The 24262-nt window shown below is 47.1% G+C and overlaps 1 protein-coding gene across 1 annotated transcript in view; it reads right to left on the bottom strand.

The window, feature by feature from the left end:
* Window positions 1-3153: 3153 nt before the first annotated feature.
* SIDL (SIDL trafficking protein particle complex subunit 10) overlaps window positions 3154-24262 on the bottom strand; it is an 80441-nt gene continuing 59332 nt past the window's right edge. Inside the window, exons 16-23 of the mRNA XM_077632699.1 lie at window positions 23245-23419; window positions 17450-17565; window positions 15433-15743; window positions 11704-11830; window positions 10398-10556; window positions 7447-7624; window positions 5108-5260; window positions 3154-4197 (exon numbers count right to left, since the gene is read on the bottom strand). Coding sequence (XP_077488825.1) covers window positions 4064-4197; window positions 5108-5260; window positions 7447-7624; window positions 10398-10556; window positions 11704-11830; window positions 15433-15743; window positions 17450-17565; window positions 23245-23419 — 1353 coding nt within the window. The 3' untranslated portion in view covers window positions 3154-4063. The remainder of the gene's footprint in view (window positions 4198-5107; window positions 5261-7446; window positions 7625-10397; window positions 10557-11703; window positions 11831-15432; window positions 15744-17449; window positions 17566-23244; window positions 23420-24262) is intronic.

The raw sequence follows: 24262 nt of genomic DNA, 5'->3' as shown, positions 1-24262 counted from the left end.
GTGTACACACACACACACACACACACACACACACACACACACACACACACACACACACACACACACACACACACACACACACACACACACACACACACACACACACACACACACACACACACACACACACACACACACACACACACACACACACACACACACACACACACACACACACACACACACACACACACACACACACACACACACACACACACACACACACACACACACACACACACACACACACACACACACACACACACACACACACACACACACACACACACACACACACACACACACACACACACACACACACACACACACACACACACACACACACACACACACACACACACACACACACACACACACACACACACACACACACACACACACACACACACACACACACACACACACACACACACACACACACACACACACACACACACACACACACACACACACACACACACACACACACACACACACACACACACACACACACACACACACACACACACACACACACACACACACACACACACACACACACACACACACACACACACACACACACACACACACACACACACACACACACACACACACACACACACACACACACACACACACACATTAACGAAGACAACAGTCACGGAAACCAAAGTGCATAGGGGAATATTTCTATATTTTTTAATATCTAGTGCCAATCGATTAGTTTTTTAAAGAAAATTACTTATAAAGCAGCAGAAAAAACAACCATGCCGCCGGTGGGATCCGAACCCACGACCTCCGAATATCGCGTCCGGTGCTCTGACCAACTGAGCTACGGCGACGGCTGTCCAATCTGCTGCTTTCGTGGGTATTTACGTTTTGCGTGTAAGCGAACCTTGAGAGTGTTCACCAGCGCCACCCTCGTCCATAGCGTTGGACGTAGCACGTCCTGTAATACCGCAAGTGTGACGTAGAACGTCATCTAACGGCGAGGGCGGAAACTGTGCGAGAGCCCTCTAATGCTACCTATGGCATCAAGACTGCCAGAACCGAGACCCCCGTTAAGCTACTAGCAGACAAGGCAAATGAAATGAGGGGCTCGTTTGACAAACACATTAACGAAGACAACAGTCACGGAAACCAAAGTGCATAGGGGAATGTTTCTATTTTTTTTTAATATCTAGTGCCAATCGATTAGTTTTTTAAAGAAATTTACTTATAAAGCAGCAGAAAAAACAACCATGCCGCCGGTGGGATCCGAACCCACGACCTCCGAATATCGCGTCCGGTGCTCTTACCAACTGAGCTACGGCGACGGCTGTCCAATCTGCTGCTTTCGTGGGTATTTACGTTTTGCGTGTAAGCGAACCTTGAGAGTGTTCACCAGCGCCACCCTCGTCCATAGCGGTGGACGTAGCACGTCCTGTAATACCGCAAGTGTGACGTAGAACGACATCTAACGGCGAGGGCGGAAACTGTGCGAGAGCCCTCTAATGCTACCTATGGCATCAAGACTGCCAGAACCGAGACCCCCGTTAAGCTACTAGCAGACAAGGCAAATGAAGTGAGGGCTCGTTTGACAAACACATTAACGAAGACAACAGTCACGGAAACCAAAGTGCATAGGGGAATGTTTCTATCTTTTTTTAATATCTAGTGCCAATGACGTTCTACGTCACGCTCGCGGTATTACAGGACGTGCTACGTCCGCCGCTATGGTCGAGGGTGGCGCTGGTGAACACTCTCAAGGCTCGCTTACACCCAGTAAACATAAATACCCACGAGAGCAGCAGATTGGACAGCCGTCGCCGTAGCTCAGTTGGTAAGAGCACCGGACGCGATATTCGGAGGTCGTGGGTTCGGATCCCACCGGCGGCATGGTTGTTTTTTCTGCTGCTTTATAAGTAATTTTCTTTAAAAAACTAATCGATTGGCACTAGATATTAAAAAAAATAGAAACATTCCCCTATGCACTTTGGTTTCCGTGACTGTTGTCTTCGTTAATGTGTTTGTCAAACGAGCCCCTCACTTCATTTTGCCTTGTCTGCTATATATATATATATATATATATACACACACACATGCACTTCGCCTCAGTGGATTCTAGTTGTTATGGAGAGCGCGAAAGATAGGCAACAACGAAAGAACGAAGCGGGGAAGAAACAACGCGCTCAAGAGACGGCACAAGAACACGCCGCACGACTCGAGAAGCGTCGTAACGAAGATGCGACTAGAAGAAGTCGTGCCACGTCCCGGAGTGACTCAACTACGGCAGAGACCGGTTTGAGTTCTCGAGATCATCGGAATGAGACGCTGCGTAGACGACGTGCCGAGGAAACGAAGGTTTCGCAATTCAACTATGATTAACCAGAGCTAAGCCACTCCCAATTTTTTTCAAGCATTTCTATTTCTCAAATTGTGCACTAGTCTTATTACCATATAGAATGCAACTGCACTTACTTTATGATAAACAGATCCTGACACAGTCAGAAAACGTTTGCTTCCTTAAGGAATTCAATCAGCACTTTAACTAGCTTTCAGAGGGAAATTCTGGAAGCTGCTTCAAGATGGACAGCAATAAGCATTTGATATGCTTCAAGTAAGTACACATGCACGATAAGATGGCGCAACATGTAGGAGGTATTTCCATGAAGTAAAGCACAAGACAGATTAGTACCACACACCAGCTACCAGCTCTGAAAGTGGCATTCTGTGAAAAAATTCAAATTGTGGCTGTGTTGCTAAGTGGTAGGTAAAACTTCTGATGAGGGTGTTGCTAGTGAATTGTATAAGTTGGTCTGCACCAGTACTTCCATTATTACCAACACAAGGTGCTCAAAGCGCGTGCTACTACGTGTTCTGTCGATGCCAGCCTTTTTTTTTACTTTTTCACGTCATCCCCCCATTAGTGAGTTTCACAACTCGAAGTGTTGCACGGAAATAAACAGCTTGTATTTCCAGCCTCTTTTAAGCGATGGCCTTTCATATGATAGGAGCTACTCTCCATTTCTCACCTGCTGAGACAGTCACACAGAGTTTTTATAGCCGGTAAAAAAAGAAAACAGCTGTGCACATCATCACTAAGTGCAGACAAGAAGGCTTATGTGAGCTCGACACTGAAAGAGTAAGTAAAGTCGAGAGGCAGGCATGTGAAATTGCAATGTGGCCTATTTATTCCTTTTTTTTTGTTTCCTAGAGCCATACACACGCATCTGAACAGCGTCACGCAACGACCCCCAGCGTGTGCAAACAAATCCAAAGCGCTAATACCATGTCACTTTGCTCGGGAACATGTACAACCCTCGTAGAAGTGCCTCTTCGGACGGAGACAGGAGGAGGCCTCGGTAAGGACAGCTGGGGACATTTTAACAATCCTGCCGACATGGAGGGACACGGCGGATAACGTCTTCCCCAGAGCAGGGAATCCGTGACTCTTACTTTGTACAACAGTCTAGCAGGGAATAGGGTAGGGATAAGGAGAGGAGAAAGGAACACCAAGAAATAGAGAGGGCATCAGGAATGTCGTCATTACATTACTAGCAAAAAGGGGAACAGTCTGTTTTTTTCATCTAAGCACACTGGCCTCCTGTCCAAGATAGGCCTCTAACACAGTTGCCAAAGGAAATCAGCAAGGAACCTATGAACGCCGGCGGCAAAGTTCGCCACAACACAGCAACAAGTTTCTTTTTCTCCTTCTTGATCACCGCCTTCTCGCGGACACAAGCCAATTGTTCGCAAGACCGGGCAAGGCAGCGCAGGGAAAAGACTGCTTGAGTTAACAGGTTGGCCCACAGAAACCAAACGAGGGAAAAAAAAAGGTTGTCGACCCCAACAGGGAATCAAGTACGACGAGTGGAGCAAACGTCTTTGTTACACTCCTGGCGGCAGGGAGGCAGCCTGACCACCCTCTCCCCGTCTCTCTCTCTCTCTCTGTACAGCAGCCTAGTGGGGAGGCGGGCTGGCAGCGAATAATACAGGCGCAGTCCATGCAAAGGGTGGAGGCAGTGGGCACCCACTATGAGGAGGCGGCCCCTAGCGTGCAGTGTGACGGTGGATGCCGTCAGCCAGGCGGCTCACTGCTGCTGACTGAGGGCGCAAGCACGTGCACCTGAGTGGCTCGACTCCAGTTGTAGACTTGGCCGGGCAGGAACGGCTCGAGTTTAGCTGTGCCCTGTCCGCTACTGCCTTCAGAGCCTGTGCCAAAATATGAAGAAGGCACGCCGCATGCATTACGGTCTGACCTTGACCGCATGTACAGGCAGCTCCACACACAAGAACAAATTCTATTCCTTCTTTTGAATTGAAGACGAAAGTGTCAACCAGGCATTGTTCACCCAGGGGAATACTGTTCAGAACAAAAGAAATGGTGTGCTTTGCAAGCATACTTGCAGAGCAATCATTGGTTGAATGCGGATGATATGTTCTCTTTCACAGTGAAGATACCTATACAGTTGAAGACAGGACAACATAAAGCATGCCCCAGTCCTCTAACCCTTCTCGTGCATTCAGTGGAAAAGTTGCGAATGTTTCTTCTGTTTATGCATAAGTGCACCAATGAAATTTTCCACCATGTAGATTAGGTGCCACTTCATTTTCACCAGGCAAGGCATGAGAGCAGTTTGATTATGAAAGCATGCTCCGTATTGTTATGGCTATGATTGTACAAGCGAGGAGCTGAAACTTTGCGGGTGGATTTAATGGGGGAGGAGAGGGGACCAGCCCCCACCTCACTTGTTCAGTGAGAAATTGTTTTTAAGGGAGAACTTTGTAGGTCTGCATTTTCTTTATCCATGAAGTAGGTCTAAGAAAGGATTATGAAGTCCACTGGTATAAGGGTGGCCACAACTAACGTGGGCAGGGATAACTGAAGGGCATTAGGGCAGCATTCTGGTGGATTATTAATACACTTCATGACAACTGCGTCCTTCAAATAAACTAGCAATTCAAATTGGGCAAGTTCGAAATAATGAGAGTCCACTCTATACTGTTCATGCGATGTCATCTGGCAATCTGCCAGCACCAGCATAACCAGCGGAGAGGTTCTGCCGCATGCGATGCATGCATATTGATCTGTGCCCCCCAGGAACTTCAACCAATGGCTCACCGAGGCTCTTGGAAGGGGTCCCTGTGGCAGAGGAGGCCGACGGGATGTAGCGTGACAGCCTCACAGTGGGCATGGGCAGGAAGCCCACCTGCAGCGGCTTCACCTCCAGGGTCACCGTGTGCTCACGCTGCTCAAGGCTCAGCTGCAGCACCCCTGCGCAGCACACAGGACGAAGGTGTCAGTCTACGTTAGGCATGTTCTCCCGGTGAGGCATACAGTAATGCATGCATGATGTCCTGTAGCCTGGCACTGTTTTCAATTCTCACCTTTCGTACACTCTCTCACCTACCCACCCACAAAAGGCCCTTACAGGCGGAGCTGGGGGATAAGTAAACACAGGACAAGAACTGAACCCCGAAGGTAAAAAGAAAGTTGAAGCAATAAAGATTACACCACTTATAGCATTCCATATCACAGATTATTCACTTGAAACGATTCAAATTGTATAACTGAGTGAATAAACAAAAGAAAGAGAGCTTTTAGGTGTACCACATTTCTGGTAAGGACTTCATTTTGCAAATGCATTCATTGGGGCTTAGAATGGGTGCAATTTCAAGTGAAAGATTATTCCTCCGACGATGATTAGCGAAAAAGAACTCTGAATTACTGAGTAGCTTAGTATAAGTAGATAAGTCAGCATACCAAAAGTATCACTAAGAATGTATTGACTTTAGCATACAGGCCGCTCACAACAGTCCGGCATTGAGCTAGGGGGCCCTGCCCATCACTCCACCCCTCAACCAGGCTTACAGGTATGGGGTAAGTGTAGTGTCTCTTCGTGGAGTGTTTATAATCAACAGATGTGCATAAATCCTTTAACAACAGAATAAATGATGCAACACTCTGTGCACAGGAATTCAGTGCATGTATGTTCAGTGCATGTATGCAAGTATGGGCTATTATGTCTCATAGAGGGACACAACCTAAGCAAAAAAAAATAGACTGCGATTGGCAAAAATAATCCCATAGCACATGGGGTGCTGTCTTTCTCTATTAATGAATCACAGCAGTAAACAAAATCAACATTTTAATAGCCGACTCAAGTAGCATGTATCCCAATTCTCTCACTTATGCCGTAGACTCCCATTAAGACAAACTTGAAAAGACCATGAAAATGTTTCTGTCTTATCAGAAGTTCACCTTAAAATGGACTGCCCCCCATCCAAAAAAAGGTATGTGGGCAGGAAAGCTAAGTGTGTCCATATATATGTCACATGAAAATAGAGAGTAAAGCAGTCTCTCAGAGAGAGGCTACTTGAAAATACAGCATTTATTGCACTATGCATAAAATGCATTGAAGACTGAGAGCACGACCAAATTCACATTATCCTACTTGAAAATGACACTGGTCTAGATTTCTTTTTCATAATTTTTTTCTCACTGTGTACCACAACGGCTGCTGTTTGTGTGCTTTTCTGATTTTTGTTTTCCATCCTGCACAGAGTGCTTCTCTCAATCTTCTCTCCCTTACCTCGAACCTTCTGCATCATAGCTGTTACCAAATCCATCAGCCACGCGTCGCGATTGCGATGGCATGTTAGTTGAAAATGCAGCCCCAGGATTTTTAAGCTCCAAGTCAACGAGCGGATGCACTGTGCATATACGCACCTTTTAGTCTGGCAGAGGCAACGGGAGGCACGTGACGTGCGTGCGCGATGCCGAGATCTGACCATATCAGACCTCTGCACCAGTGCAGGCGCGATGGTACCCTGCCTTCTCCGCACTGGCAAGTAAGCTTCCCCCCTAAAAAAGCACACTCCCGCAAGACAGCTTCCCCGCAATCTTTCTCGAAGGTGCGTGGAAGCCATCTTGTAGAAGGTGTGCTTTCTTGCATAGCAGCATTTTATACTTCTTTATCTTTCCTTGACAGTACCGTGGCACAAGTCACCGTGGTCCGTAACCTCTGCGAAAGTTCGTCTTAATCAAAGCACACGCGAGACAGCTTATCTTAAGCCGATTTTTTTTTTCACACCGAGTCCTATGAAAAACCAGCCTAATGGTGTTGCATAGTTCATCTTATCCGAGAATTCGTCTTAACTGAGTTCGCCTTAACAGGAATCTACTGTAATTTTGTCTGTGGTTAGCTTTTTGCTTAGGTAACAAGAAAATCTTCAACAACAGACTATTTCGCTGTTGTGGAGGAACAGAAAATGTTGCCCAGGGATGTGGGCAAAGCTTCATTGCTGACCCAAGTTGTAGGTGACTGTAGCCAAGCCTACAAGGCTGCAAATGAAGTAGGAGGTAGGCCCTTAACTTAGCCACGGTGCCACACAGCACCGTAAGAAGGTTAGTGAGCTCTTAGCGCAGTGAGGACCAAACCAAGCACGAGAGGCACCCACCCGCGGTGCGTCCCAGCACGGCCCAGGTGGCGGAATCTGGCACAAGCTCGTACATGAGTGCGGACGGTGCCATCGCCTGCAGCTGGTTGATGTGCACATGCAGGCTGCAGGCACAGTCCGCACGGCAGAACTCTGCTCCAGACTGCGGTTCCACCCGCACGCGTACTGTGTACAGCGTCTGGAGGGAGCAAGAATAACAGTTATCCTCCCAACTGTCCACAAGCTTCACTCAGGGTGACAACACTGTGCGAGCCTTCATGTCGCACAAAAACGGCATCAATGAGTAGAACAATCTGAGGGTGGTGGTGGTACTGAGATGCAGGCGGGATCAGGCTAACATTAATCATGTCAGCAATAACTCGCCCTGCATCTACTACAGCAGAACCCCTCTGTAGTAAAGTGACTCGGACGAGCAAAAATCTTTACTATATCAGGGTCTTCACTATATCAGTTTTTGGTGAAGGCATGGCTCTGAGGATGCTCTCTGGTAATTAATTGGATACTTACTAAACACAATGTTGGTTTATAAAAGAAACACAAATACTTTCCATACTGCTCTTATTGTCCCTTCATATTTGAACAGCGCAATAAAACAACAGGACACAACGAAGAAAGGACATAATTAATTGGATACTTACTAAACACAATGTTGGTTTATAAAAGAAACACAAATACTTTCCATTCTGCTCTTATTGTCCCTTCATATTTGAGCAGCACAATAAAACAACAGGACACAACGAAGAAAGGACGTAATTAATTGGATACTTACTAAACACAGTTTTGGTTTATAAAAGAAACACTCACAAATACTTTCCATCCTGCTCTTATTGTCCCTCCATATTTGAACAGCGCAATAAAACAACGGGACACAACGAAGAAAGGACACCACAAGCACTGACTCGCAACTAGTTTTCTATTCACGGCAAAGGTCTCTTAAATACTAGGAACAACAAACACAAACGAGAGGGAAAACAAAAGAAAACACAAAGGCTAATCATCATGCCCACAACGGTGACAATCGGCAAGAGTGCAAAGCTACACATCTTGGCCGGATAAGTACATCATCTCTTTATCAGTTAGTGTGACAGAAGGGTCACTAATACAACTATGTATCTGTTTCCAAGCGGATGTGAAAAGCCTCTAATATTTCAAGCGTTGGGCTGTCATTATGTTTACCTAAGATGACAGTGTTAGAAAACAGAGGAGTGCATGTACCTTCTCTCCAGTGAAAGGCAAGGTTACAAGATGAACCATTATCTCGGGACCTCTGGTGCTCACTTAGACGAGCTTTAACACAACGCCCAGTCTGGCCAGTATAAGTCATCCCGCAAGTGCACCGTATCCTGTACACAACACCGACATTACAGGGCACAAAAGGGCTTTTATGGTTGGTCTGACAGCCTCCATTCTTTTTCTTAGCGGTTGTTGCTTTTGCCTTCGCTTCCACCTGCCTGCACACACCTCTAAGTTTCCTTGGAGCTGAAAAAAAACCACGTCAACATCGTATCTAGCTGCCACATTCTTTAAACCATGCCCTACACCATGTGTGTAAGGCACCACCACAAACTTCTTTCTTTCTTGTTTTGGTTTATCCCTTCTCTTTAACCATCTTAGAAGTTTATCACATTCCCTGGAAATCACATGAGAGGGGTAACCGCTAGATTTTAATAGGCCAACTTGACTCGTCAAGTTGGCCGATTAAAATCTAGCGGTCGTACGGCTGTCTTCTCCCCCTCGTCACTGGACTGGAGCCTGGCGAGAAATCGTACAGTCATTCAGAGGTGGCCTTGAACACTGAGACGCGTATCCCCTTATATGGAAAGAACAAAGGCAAGACTCCACATAGACACCACACGACCATACAAGGCACGTCCGAGGTTGATTCGAGACCACTGCTCCGGTGCCAGACAATTTGAGCAGATGAGGCTGGCATGTTGACGGCAAGACAGAAAGGAGGAAGGCAGCTTAAAAGCCTCAACTTGAGGAGAATTGTAGACCGTGTTTTTACCGTGGTGTTTTTACTGCTGTTTAAGGCCAATTCACACGATGGCCCGTTCGCCTGCGGCCTGCGCATCACGTGTTCATGCACCACTAAAAACTGACCTGCGAGCCGATGACGTCAAGCGGATGCGATGGACCAAAAGAGCAGACGACGCGCTGGGTGTACCACTGTTGCCAGATTATTTTAAAGCGTTTAGCAACGCTGCTCAACTGGTTTTTCCTCCCGACCCATGACTGCGACTGAATGGTGCAGTTGCGGCCCTTTGTCCAATTCCTCAATGGCCTGGGCCGTCTTGCTAGTCCAGTCAATCACTTTGTCATGGTAGTGAACGCAGCGCAGCTTGTCAAAACAGCGCAATGCGGCAGCCGAAATATTGCCAAGAGTGGTGATTGCCAGAGCTAGCGCACACGTATTCGCGGGCCGCCGCCAATTCCCGCGCGGGGAGAGGCACTTGAACTTCCTTGGTTGACCAGTCCGCGGGCTGACAGCACGCCTCTCAATTTGGTGACACACGAACACGTGATGCGCGGGCCGGGGGCGAACGGCCCATCGTGTGAATCAGCCTTTAAGGACCAAGCCATAGTAAGAAATCCCACAGTGCCAAAAAAGTGGATTCAGAATCATAGCTGCACCGTACTGCTCTCCACTCCGTGCAGGGTAAGATCTTTTAGAAGACCACTTTTCACTTTTTTAAACAAATTTAATGCAAGTTAATGTCAGGTGTGCACCTCTTCAGGAAAAAGCATTTCTTCCTAATTTATGTCTAGAAAAGCTGTATTGTTACAGCTGAATCCATGTTTTTGGACCAACATTAGCCAAGCCAAACATGAGGTGTCCACTTCCTGCAATACCTGCGGCCAAATGAGGCGCCACATTGCCACTTTTGTCCCCGTAGGAAACAGTAAGGGAAATTCTATGCCCAGCTGCAGTGAACAAGCATATCGTGCACCTGGTAGTCGTCGATGCGGAAGGTGTGGCCGTAGCTGCCCTCGACGCGATCCTCCCCTCTGCCGTGCACGTAAAGCACCGAGAAAGACAGGCGCAGCGGCTGGCCCTGGGCGTTGAGCAACTCCCAAAGGAAGCAGGCAGTCTGCTCAGGGCTCACCCTCTGCATGGACACAACACAGACAGGGTGACGCTCTTCTTTGCCTCGATCATCAAGGGAGTAGACACTACCTGGAGTGGATTTAAAGGGATGGGTGGGGTCACAAAACCAAACCATTGGTTGTTCGGTTTGCCACTAGTCAACTGGGCAGCCAGACAGCACGCGAGCATGCTGTTTTATCATATTTTGTCTCTATTTGCCTCTGACTGCTGGCTCTGCAATCACTGCGCATTTTTTGTTTTGGGCTATGCACACACCGTTGTGCTATTTCGTGGGGAACTACGTAGTAAAGAGTGCGGCGGTGGGGCGGGGTATAAGTCGACTTATATTTAGAGTCACCTTTTTTTTGGCCAGCGAGGAGTGCGAGTTAGATTAATAGAGTTTTAGTTCAAGTCTATTTATGCATGGCAATATACCGCATATTAATGTTCATAAGTCGACTTTTTTTACAAAAATGAACATCCGAAAACGGGGGCGATCTATACATAAAGTCGGCCAATTTGCGGGGTCTCAGGTAGCTCCAGCCAAGCCGTGGGTAGCACACGCCTAGCACCAGTGTCCGTTCTTGACAGGATGCATGGAGTTCAAGGTGTAAAAAAAACAATTCAGAGGTAATTCAGTCCTGCGAACAAAAATTCTTGCATACTGTTTACCCAGCTAACTAGTGCTGACAGATCAATTACTCGCAATAGTGGTATGGAGCACAATTGCAAACTTCCGGCAAGCTCCGAAGCACGCGTCACGGCCAAATCCGAAACTATAGAACCATAGGCAGTTCGATTTATCACTTACCAGGCTATTCAGTCGGGCCACGCTAAAGTGTGCAAGGCATGCAAGACGCAGCGTTATATCGCCTTTGACAATTGCCTTCAACTTGTGACTGTGACTGCACTGTTGCACATCTGTTGCGCTGAGCTGAGAATGCCATCCCGCAGAAAACTACATAACAAAGAGCACACTTTTGACGGACTACATTTTCCGGTGGCTAGGTGGCTAGTCAGGGGGGAGGGGGGGCGGGGGAGAGGACATCGATATAATATTTGGAGCCAAGATCTTTTATTCGCCAATGAGGACTGCGAGTTGGGGGGTCGCCTTATATGCAGCAGAACATAAGCGTTACACATAGCCAGGGCGGCCTTGTCACACTGACCAGGAGCTGTGAGCTGGAGTGGAGCGGCTTGAGGTACACAGGCTCGTTGTCCAGTGCCAACAGGGTGGCATTCCCCACCGTGAAGGGCTGCGACGTCAGGCCCTGTAGAGTCACCTGCACATACTTCCTGTAACACACCAGCCATCATGAGATGTGGCACACAAACATGCCACCCGAGAAGAAGTACCTGGAGCACAGGTGAGCAGTACCTAAAAAATGAGGTAAATTATCGGCTGCAGTAGAATCCTGATGATATGAACATGGCTGACACAAATTTCAGGACGATAAGAATTCATAAAATTTCCCCACCGGCATTTTGTACACACTGTGTACATTGTACACTGTGTACAATGGGTAGAATTTGGGACGTTCTCAATGCTCTTCCATGCCAGTACGTATGATACAAATGCACGAGCTTCGACCACACCCTCAAGCACTAAACGTTGCCTGTACATCGCCGATGCCACAATCGCCAGCCGTGCTGTACACACAGGAAGCACCGAGTAACGGCGCGCAGCCCACACATTGCAACGTCGCAACCACCAGTCGCGCTGCACACACCGTGAGTAGCGAGTAGCAAGCAGTGGCTGCGTGGCTGCAAATTAATCACGTCAGCTGTAAACAGGTATGCGTGAATGCATTTTCTTCATTCTTGATGATATAAAATTTTGGATGATGCAAACTTTTTTCACGACTCCACATGATGTGTGTACTTGAGATTCTACTGTAGTTGGTTTGGCACAATAGGGAGAAAAAAAAGCACTCACAAGTGCAAAGACATGCAAAGACAGATGTGCAATATCTTTCCATGTCTGCCTTTTTGAGTGCTTTTTTATCCTGGTCGTGGCTAAGAAAAGCCCTGGCAAGCTTCTCATCAGCACTGACTTTTTATAATGGTAGCAGTTCAAGGAACAGTTTCGCTTCCACCTTAGCCCAAGAAATCACCTGATTGCGTAATCAGTACAGTGGCAGGCGAATTAAGGGTATTGCACCATGCACTGCCGTGGCACTAGACCAGGGGATCGAATCAGCTTTGGAGGAGGTTCAAATGTCAATCCAGTCGTGGTCTGTACTAGTCTCGATGACAACAAGGGCTAAACCGCTGGACAACCCTCATACAGCTAGCGCTTTAAAACATATACCGAACATATACAGCAGAACCCCACTGGTACGTTTTTCACAGTGCCGCGAATAAAAACAAAAACGTACCAGCCGGGTAATGTAGTAGCCGGGAACCATATGTGAAAAAAAAAAAATGCTCCGGATTTAATGCTGTTAAACTGGGAAGATGTGTGTAAGCATGTATTTAGCCTGGTTGGCTCATTGCTGGGTCGTCGGAACATCTGGCGACGATATTAGACTCAGGTTAAGCCCTGATCGAGGTTAGTCTGCTCTGATCTGTTCGCGCCACATATGGCAGATGATGAAGACGACGATGTGCAATGCACAGCGCAGGAGAGCGTTGCAGTTTAACACGAGGCGTGATCGGCTGCGGCGACAGCACAGTGCTCTTGTGCAGTGGCCAGTGAAGCTGATCTGTTCACGCCGCCGCGGGTTGTGAACCCAGTCGCGACAATATTTATTTCATTTATTTATTCAAGGTCAAGGCTTCAGCATTGAATCGGCTTTTGCAGCTTTGGCAATGAAGTAGAGCTTTCACGTTAAAAAATACATCAGTGTCTGCCGTTTTTGTTTTTGTTTTACTTCTAGTAACAGGAACATGCTTCTCTGGAATTAGTAAAGCTTTGTGGGTTTTGCGATCGTTTGCATTCACATAGTGGCCTAAATGCCCTGCGACGGTTCTCAAACTGCCTGAGCAGCTAATCTGCTGATGAAAGGGAGACAGCAGCGAAGAAGGCAGGCACACGGAGCGGGCCAAGTTTGGGCAGCACGCATGAGCGCTCCTGCAAGGTTTTCGTGGCGGCCTCGTCTATTGGAGCCTAGAAATTGCCTTTTCAAGCTGCAGGCAACAGGGACAAGGAGGATGACAAAAACATACCTTGGTGCCAACTGCATCTCATACAGCGCTACCCGTGCGGCGTTTGCTGTGCCATAGTTTCATTTTCGCGCCTTTGTCATTCGCGCTCACGCCTCAACAGTGATGGAACTGCACCAACGGCCAAAACAAGATTCACGCCATCTGTAAATGTGCTCGGCACCAGCGCAGGTGCAACACACCAGAAGCCGCCGAACATGGAGTCTAGAGTTCCTCTTGGGCTCCATCGGCGTTCTACGCGCGTCAAAAGTTGGCTGTGTTGCATTGCGACTGCTTTGGCAGTGGACCCAAGGATAGCAAGGGGCCGAGTCAGATGTCTGGCTGCAGGCACTCGGGCAACAGGCAGTCGTCGCCAAAGCAGAGACGGGCCGAGGAGTAGAGAAAACTTAACAGGAATTTATTCACATCAAGACAAGAGAGAAAAAAGAACTTCTGCGAAGTTATCTCCAAATAGCAAGGTTTTAACAGAGACTGGTTGGGCCTTTCTTTCAGGGCTCAGGGCATCCTTTTGCAATCGGCACCATCCTTAAAACCCCTAAGGTCCCACCCTTTCCTCAGGCAGTGGCCAGTCCAACACGAGGCACATCCCTTCAAGATGGGAGCCAATCAAAAATAGCACAGCACTGCAGCAGGCAGAGTCACTGGTTGCAGAGTCAACCCGTGGGAATTGGTGAGGAGAAATCGAAAGTCCACTTCTAATTCCTGTAATGCAGCAAGAGTGGCACTGGCGGCCCAGTCTCCCCGAAAACAAACGTGGTTTGTGCGCCGCCACGGGCGTCAACTCATACCAACAGCGAGCTCTCCACGGTGGGGCCAGCTCCCAATGAAAATGGTTAATTGCTTGATGGCCCGTCCCTTTGTTCCCCCAAATGGGCATTCTTGGTTCCAACTGACGTCCTTTGCTGTCCCCAGGCGTCCTTCTCCGGGAAGACCATCACCACCCAGCAAAGCGTGGGAAAATCCCGCAGGCCCTCTCCCAGAGCGGCACCGTATTTAAGACTTCATCTAGTCAGACGGCGAGTTGCCAGCTGTAGTCATCTCAATCTCAAGACCACTATCTCGATGCTCACAAGTTGAAACGTAACAGCTGTCAGAATGCCAGCAAGGGATGAACCACTATCGCAGAGTGACATTCGTGATGTAGCATGAGGGAAAGCCACCAGGGTTGTGACGCAACAGCCAAGTTTCTATTGTATGGGTTGCACACGGGAGCGTATTTTCTTAGCAGCTTACATTTGTGACAAACACACAAGGGACACCCGCTAGACTTCATCTAAGTTTCACTGGACATATACATGACATACATAGCTTTCACCGAGCACATGCTCCTTGTGTGTTTTCGTATATGTAGTGTCTGTGTTTATCAATCGCTAAGAAAATGATTCCAGCAAGTAAATACCAACTAGCCCAACTTCATGTTTTAACGATGTAAGAGCAAAGGGTTCTACTGTACAAAGTGCGATTCGTACTTTTGGTACCTATTATTTAATGATACTATTTAGAAACGAAACCATACCAAAAAAAAAAAAAAATTACCAGAAGCCGCAACAGTGCATGTTCTAATGACAGTAATTACATGCATAAAATCACTGGGTGGCAGTGCAGAATTAACTTCTGAGCAAGCTCCTTCCTTTCATGTTTTGGGGGTTATTGCACAGTCAATGCACTTTCAATGTCCTAAATGCTGTTTCACGGCATGAATAAACAGATCAGTGCGCCAAAAGCGTCCTCACCGTTGGTCACACGTTTGTAGCCGGTGGGTGCAAGAAAACGGTGCCAGAAAGTGGAGTGCCACTGTCTGTGATGAGCCCGACACAGCAGCACCCTCAGGGTCCTCCACCGCCAGCCCTATCTGGTGAGTTGCAGCGGAAGCTGACTGCCCCAGTGGTGCCTGCAGCACCAGCGAGAAAGTGCGTCCCTCTGACGACGACGGCGCCAGCCCGGGTGCCCCCACTGCCAAGCGGCACTCGTCGCAGAAGGGTGGCGACTGCGGGCATTCGCGGCTTGGCTCTTCGTTGTTGGAGTTCGCCTGCTGGCCGCTGGGCTGTGAGCCGCAGGACGAGAATGCATAGATTAGACTTCTCTCACTCCACCATGTTTTATTCGCTTGGGAGAAAAATAAAATGTGAAGTCTGATTTGCTCCCGCTGACCTATCAGCTGCAGAGGGTGTCAAAGCAATGCTGAGGACAGAGATTATCACAAATTAATAACACTACTACTCTCACTACACATGAAGATTTTATAAGGTAGAAAAGACAAAAAAAATACTGGTCAGTGCTGCCACTGCAAATTGCACAGCATAATATTACGGCACTTCTCAAACTTCTATGCACGACAGTGTTTAGGTGCTTGTTAAACAAAACATCACTGCTGGTTGAAAATGCTGTTGCTACAAAATAACAATGGTGAACTGACATGGTGAATGAGTCACAAGAATCAGTGTGCCCAACTGACAGAGAGGCGTCTACAAAATCCTGCAGCTGAAAATCTGTAGCGACCTCGCCCAACACCACACATTCTGCTGAAAGATGCGCAGAGTAATGGCTGAACCACTAAAAGATATGTAGAACAGCTCGACATGCTGACAACTAGAGCTATAGGAGTACTTGCTGTTGGGCTAGTTGGTTCATAATAAATTTGAATGGCACAAAGGAACGAACACAGGAAGACAGATCTCCATCTCTCTGTCTTTCTGTGTTCATTCCTTTGTGCCATTCAAATTTATTATAGAGCTATAATCCTGGGATAGTGTCAAAGCCTGCAATGCAAGCGAAGAACTAAATGTTCAGTCCGTCAAACCTCTTTAAAGTGAAAATGTAGTGTACACTAAATTTTTCACTGCACTCCAGTTGCCCCACAGACATAGGCTTTGATGCTGAGGGCAATGCAAGCTGCCACTGTAAGCCCAATTTCATTTCTTTAAGACAGGTGGGAAAAATGAGAGCTCACAAAGATGCAAAGTGCAGTCCACATTTTTGCACATCTGCAACTGAAAGCAATGCCACTGCTGCCTACATATTTGAAATTATTTATCAGAAAGCAACATTTTTCGACGTAAAGAATCACATCTAATTAAAAACACTGGGAACTTCTTGCAAAAGTCTTCACAAATGCTGCAGATGTCACAGATTAGCACCGTTTGCTGTTTCTGGTTGTTATCAAATTACAGGCCCAATAACAAAGATGTCATGTGGTGGTGGCAATGCCATATTGAAGTGGCAGTGAAACGAACTCTTCATTGGGCTGACTTTTGTCCAACAAAGAATTCAACAACTCAGTGGTGCCAATAGCATAAAGTGTGCTCGACAATTGTCGAAGAACATAATCGCCGCAGCTTTCAGCCGTGCTCAATTTAAAGGTGGCGAAGAACTTTCTGCCGTAAAAAACAATCTTGAATGTCGCAGAGACTGCTCCGCATGGTTGCAACTTTTCTGGATAAATCTGGCTGCCCATGGAATGATGAACAGGTAAGGTGCATGCCAGCGGCCTTGAACACGGAACCTGAATTTATAATAAACATTACAAAGGTTCACGGCAATACCATACCTCAACTTCATGCACATGCTTGCATAATGGAATGAAACACACATTTTATCATAATAACACTGCCTAATTGCTTGCACCCCTGCTGAAAAAAAAAAAAAGCTCTGAGAGGGAAGGAAAAAAATCATGGGTAAGTGCACGCCACATGTTTCGTTCTAGCCCGACACCAGCGACTCGGGGAAGGAGAGAAGGAACTGCACACGCACCCTCATGAGCAGCCCCTTGGAAGCCTTGAGGTGCAGCTGGTGCTCGGCGCTGAGAGGGATGCTGCCGCTGGTGAGCACCACCTCCAGCCTCTGCCGGACACCCGCCAGCAGCTCGCCTGCACATGCATGAGAGAGCAACACGTGGGTCTTCCTTGAATTTGACAGCTCCAATCACTAAGCCAATGGCTGCTGCAGCCCTGACGAGAAAGGCGATGGTAATGGATAGCAGGCGGGGCGTGGCTGAGGGCTAATGTCACATAAGGACTCTGCTGGTCTGCTTGTCAGTCGGATATGTATCGTGAAACCCTAAAGAGATGCACGTATAATACCTACGTCTGATGAAGCTAGAGTGAAGCTAGATATGCACTCTCGCTATATTAGACTCACTTAATTCGAACTGTTCACTTATTCAAACTCAAAATTTGGTCCTACCAGTAACTAGTGCATTAGAAAGGCTCCCCTTAATTTCAGCGCTGTTCATTTCGAGCAAATTTTCTACCCCCTTAAAGTATGAATTATAAAGCATCAACTGTCATCATCAAGTGCTTAAAAATACCAGCATACTATACCTAAAAGCATTCAATAGCTGTTGGGACAGCAAGTGTAGATATACAGTTATGAGTAGTGTAGAAGTGCAGTTATAAGTACTGTGACGGCGAACACTTCAAGAACTAAATTCACTTTTCTCTTAGCATCATAACTGAAAATTCATTAAAAATTATGTCTACGAGAAAACTAACTACAAAAATATTACTACATGACAGAGAAGCTGACCAATTTTTCGGACTCCAATAATTTGGACCTGTGCGATAATTCAGACTTTGTAGAGGCCAAAAGTTTCATTTTTAAGACTAAGTAAGTCACGAGCGGGCAGCACTGCTGCAGTCAAGCAGACTCTTTTCTGCGAAGGAATGCACCATTCTGGATTCAATGTGCCAATGCATTTGATTAGGCAACGGCACACACTAAATTTTTTTTTTTAGGTCCCGTGTTGCGACAGCAGTGCAAGAATCACAACCTACGATGATAAGCACGTCATCACGCTGATGCACAACAGCAGGAGCACCTCCACAGCTAAGACACCACTGCCGCAGAATGGAAACAGAATCGAGAGCAGGGAAGTTGGTGGTGGGGTGGGAGTTGTCACAGCACGGTCAGAACCGTCTGCTTCCCATATGTTTACATTTCTCAGCCTGCCCGGATGCAATTTCAAACAATCTGCATGCACAGGTGAAGCATGCTCGCGGCAGTCACGTGCCAGATGTAGAGTTGTGCGAATATTTGAACATTTCGAATATCAAAGCAAATAAATTCGATTTGGGCTTTGAAGTGAATAGCGATATTCAAAAACCTCAAATATTTTCTAAGTTTTTCGAGAATTTATAAAGAGAAGCTGCTCGGAGAAACAGTTGATGGTGTTACGCATGCTCTGACACATCAGTGCGATCGGACCATGCTGGATGACGGCACTCGTCGATCACACGGCAGGGCAGCCGCATCCACAAACTCAGCCTTCGACATTTGCACTGTTTGGCAAGTCACTGACGAGCGCACATGATGAGACAAAGCTCAGATGCAAAAGCGAGCCCACTGCATAGAAGGCCCCAAAGACAAAGACGACAAAAAAACACAAGAACGCAGATCTACCAAAATAACACGCTATCGGTGTTGGCTTCGATAGTTGGATGTCGCTAGAATCAACCAGCTGCACATTAATATCGCCAAATACTGAGGAAGAGTCTTGCGAGAATTTGTGGGATTAAATGTAGTACAGTGAAATTTCGTTAATTCGAACCTCAATAATTCGAATTTTCGGATAATTCGAACTACACTACTTGGTCCGGCCAAGCTCCATAGAGACCTGTATATAAAAAATCCCGTTAGTTCAAAAGCGAGTCGGTTCCGCTACGGATAATTCGAACTACGCGCTGCCGCGTCTGAGCGGCTTGGCACACAGCATGTGGCCAAAAAAAAAAAAAAAAGCACCTCCGCATAGTTAGAGGCTGCGCACATCCTAAACAGGGACAGAAGATGGAACCAGATAAAATCGTGGAAGAGTGGGTACAGCCTAAATGGCGCCATCACCAGCGCGGCGGCTGGCGGCGCCAGAGGGTTCGGGTTGGCGACCGCGGTGATGGCTGCATAGCCTCATTTCCACGCAGTCTCCAAAACTCGCAACTGAATACTCATTAATTCGAGCCCTATTAGTTCAGAAATACGGATAAGTACTGTCGGCGCGGTCCCTGCCAACGTCCATGAAAGGCTATGACTTGGACGGCACTACAAATTACTATTCTATTAAAGGTCCATGGATACCGCATGAGTGGCATCTTGCGGAAATAGTTCCACTGCTTAAAAAGCAAGGGGAGGGCTTAACTTTAGACAATATACGCCCTATTTCGTTAACATCGAACCTAGTGAAATTGGTGGAAAGGGTCCTTCTCAGCCGTGTCATGTCATTCATTTCAGAAAATGCTCTATTGAATCCATGTCAAATTGGTTTCAGGCCGGGTTGTTCAATTTGGTGTGCCCATACTGACCTAGAGAGTCTTATTAAATTAGCTCGCAATAGAAAACCGTTTGCTGCGCTTGTCACCTTGGATGTCAGTATAGCATAGAACAGCGTTGAGCACTCGACTCTATTACTAAGATTACAGGAACTGAAGTTTACCAAGCTATTTTGTAGCCTGGATTTTTGCTTTTTTGGAAAATAGAAAACTCTTTGCTGCCAAAATGGTGTTTCCTCAAGGAGATTTTAACAGACAAGAGGTGTACCGCAAGGATCATTTCTCTCGCCTGTTCTGTTTAACATTTTTCTAAGCTCAATTCCATGCATTCAAAATGTGAAATCTTATGTGTACGCCGACGATATTGCATTTTTTGCATCAGCAGGTGACATTCACACTCTTTATCGAACCCTGCAAAATTACCTCAATGCTCTTGACAACTGGCTAGGAAGAATTCATCTGTCCCTTAATGTGAAGAAATGCGCATTGTTAGTATTTCCAGTTTCTGTTCCTGTAAACATCTGCCTGGTCTATAGAAATAACATAATACCTCAAGTTCAGACGGTGAAGTATCTCGGTGTAATATACGACTCTACTCTCTCCTGGCGGCCACACATTGAGCAAGTTTCTGCAAAAGGAGTTCGGACCATTGGCATCCTGCGCAGGCTTTGTAGTGCTAGGTCAGGCATGAGAATGCATACACTTCCGATGATTTATAAAATGTACGTCCGCCCAATTTTGGAGTTCGGGTGTGTTTTATTCTCAGGAGCTCCTGCCTATCTGCCTATAAACTTCGCCCTCTTGTGCTTTTGGAGCGTGAGGCGTTGCGCCTTTGTCTGGGGCTTCCAAAATATGTCGCCAATGCTGTTCTGCACCTTGAGGCGCGAATGCCTTCGTTATCAGCTAGGTTTCGCCTTTTAACAGTTCAAACATTTTTAAAATTGTGCGCCTCACCTCTTCACGCTTCCAGTATAATATTTCTTAGTCAACCTTCCGCCTTTTTTAGTGCTGCCTGGTCTCGTTTTCATACCCCACAGATATGTTACGTGCAGTCCCTGCTTGATCGCATAAATATTCATTTCACAGATGTCCGCTAAATGTATAACAACTCATCATCTGTCCAGATTGAATTCGATGACATTTTCCCATCGAATGCAAAGCTGCAGCCCTTCCCGCTTCTTCAGGGTCTATTGCAGGACCACCTAAGGTCCTTTCCCTCTCATGTTCTTATTGCTACCGATGCCTCGCAGGATCGCGAAAAGGCGGGTGTGGGGATTTTTTCGCCTTCGCTGAATTGGTCTTTTCTCTCCGTCTTCCTGACTTCACTCCCATTTTTCAGGCAGAATTATTAGCTGTAATCTTAGCCTTACAAAAATTAGAATCTACCGTTTCCCAGGTCGTGTTTATGACAGTGTCTCGGTCCATATGCTCTTCATTATCCTCACCCACTGAGTCTCGGGCATTACGCCTCTTTAAGTTCCTGATTCCGCTCCATCTAAATTCGGTAAGGTTGCTTTGGGTACCAGGTCATATGGGTTTTCACTTAAATGAGGTTGCAGATTCCTTAGCAAGAGCCTCTCTCAGCAGCCCAATTGTTGCTGTCCTGCCATCATGTGCATATACAGCAGCGGTGAGGTTTTGCAGCCACACAATATTTCAGGAATTTGCTGCCTCGGCTCTTACATCATCTCCCGAATATCAGCATCTTCTGCATCCTTGGAGTAGCAAAGACTGGCGCTCACGCAGACTAGAGGTCTCTTTCACGCGCTTGCGTTGCCGGGTTCCCCTTCTAAATTTCTACCTTCACAGATCTGGCCTGGCAGCTTCCCCACTGTGCCCTTTTTGTGCCGAACCTGAGACAATGGATCACTTCCTGCTGTTCTGCCGCCGCTTTTCACATTTGAGGAAGCGTCTTTTGCAAATTCCATTTCATCAACTGGGCTTGCCTGTGTCTTCCGCGGTTGTTCTTTCCATTGGCGCTTCTTTGCTTGGACGAAGCGACAGGAGTGTGCGCTCTGCTGTGCAAAATTTTCTTCAAGAAACGCAGCGACTCCCATTCTAATTTCTTTTTCCCGCCCTCAATCAGTACGACATTGCAACATTACAGGCATTGTGTACTATTATGCACATTAAGCAATTGTCCCGTCTTCGATCTCCAAGTTAACTGGACCCCTTTCCTTCCCTCTTCCAATCTATCAGACTACATCCTATTACCACTCCTTTTCCCGTCAAAACTTTCCTGGATCCAGCAATTAACCGCCTGTGTCTTGGCCACTCCCCCGTAGTGGGTATGTGCCAGCAACGTCTGAGGCCTTCCTTCCAACAGTCGCCAACGGAAGCAGGCGGTCAGCCGCGATCATGACGCCGGCTTTTAGCATCGCCCGGCTACAGTGTTCTAGAACCTTCTAGAACACTGTAGCCCGGCGGTCAGCCACTGGCCGGAAGCAGCCAACATGGGCTCCCAGCGCGGGAAAATCAGGGCGCGACAGCGACTGACTTCCGCCCGCTTCTACAACATGGTCGCGCCTGCCGAAGCGGCCTCTCGCTTCACCACGAACTCGTCGTTGCCGCTACACTGTGCCTCATGTTCACGGCAAACATAAGTCGCACAAAGCTTTCGCTTTGTCTGAAGATGCCCGCAGCACAAAATTTTAGCGATGAAACGCGCCAGGTTTTCAGAATGCTTCTGGATTTTGAAAGCTGCTAGGCTTAGCCACTACGCATCTGTTGACGTCAGGAAGCATGAGAGGTTCGAACAGGTTAACTATTTTGGTTCAGAAAGGGGTCACAAAGAATAATTCGTCCTCTTTGTCGTCATTGAATAAATAATAGCTTAACTGTAAATGCACGGCTGCTCTTTTCAGCATTTTACTAAGGATATGGAATCATGCCGTTTCTAAATCCTGGCGGCAGCGGTCTGGCGGCAGCCACCCGTTTTCGGCGTTCCGCCGCGCCGCTCAAAATCTGCAGCGCAAGTTCGATCCATATGGATCTCTCTAAATATAGTACACATACCTAATGCAAATAGTTCTTGTCAGTTTTTTCGAGGCCATTCGACAATTCGAACGTCAGATAATTCGAACTTCTTAATTCGAACTTTTTCCCCGGTCCCGTGAAGTTCGAATTAACAAGCTTTTACTGTATTTGAAAAGAAGAATATGAGCACGTAGAATACTTCAGGAAGGTAACGAGGCATTTCTTATTTTTCCTTTTTCAAGAGTGCTCATGAAAACTGGCTGCACAACACAGACCACTACAGATATGCCAACAACGGCAGCCGCGGCTCACCCAGGGGAAAGTGGAGGGCCACCTTGGGGCTGTCGTAGTAGACTGTGAAGGCTGGCGGACGGCCCATGGGAGGCCCCCCCCTGGCAGGGGCACCGCCCAGGGTGAGCTGCGCCAGGCTCAGCTGCTCCCAGCGCAGGTCCACCTGCCGACCCACATAGTAGCCCACCTGAGAAACCTGCACACAAATGGGGGGGGGGGGGGGGGGGGGGGGGGGGGGGGGGGGTGTGGAGCCACAACAGTGTAGTGTCCAGCACAGCAGCACTCCCTGTGTGACTGAAACAATGGGTTCTAGACATTCATCCTACAGCCAAGCTCCTTAACCTGGCAACCATGCCAAGATTAAAACATTATAAATGCAGACTGGCACAACAGACCGGATTGCTGTTTCAGTCTGTATACATGCACGCATTGTTCTTGACCTTTCTGCTCTGCGTAATTCAGTGTTACAGAGCCACGATATGCACATCCTTTAGGCGACCGGCAATATTATGCTACTGCACAAAAAAGTGCCATGAAAATGCTGGGAGAAATTCTCATAAGTCCACATCCAACTGATCCATTTGCTTGTGCACGCGCACTCTTCTACCTTCATGTGGTTCTAATTTCTCGGTCAGCACCATTGAGAACAATGAATGGGAATGCTACTGTGTAAGGGTACAACAGAGGTCATTCTTACAAATTTGACATATAAAGCAAGAATAGCATTTCTGGCCACATAACCTTTGTCACAATAGCTGAACAACTGCAGTGCACATTTCTTTCTAATAAATCTCGATCATAATACATTACTACATGAGGCACTTCCGGCTCCAGCTCCAGTTCATCTATAACATACATGCTCACAAAGCGAGTTAGCAATGGAGTATTGTTTGTGGCTGACCGGAAAGCAGAACCTGATGCTAAGGCGGGCCACAGCATCAGCAGATGTGGCAAATAATTTTTTTAGTGCGCTAGCATTAATGCTTCCAATCTGCAAAAAACCCACTGTCTCTTTGTCCAAAGCCAGCCATACCTGAAG

Source organism: Amblyomma americanum, chromosome 7, assembly GCF_052857255.1.
Source record: "Amblyomma americanum isolate KBUSLIRL-KWMA chromosome 7, ASM5285725v1, whole genome shotgun sequence".
NCBI classification, from domain to species: domain Eukaryota; kingdom Metazoa; phylum Arthropoda; class Arachnida; order Ixodida; family Ixodidae; genus Amblyomma; species Amblyomma americanum.
This window is presented reverse-complemented; position numbering and strand designations above follow the sequence as displayed.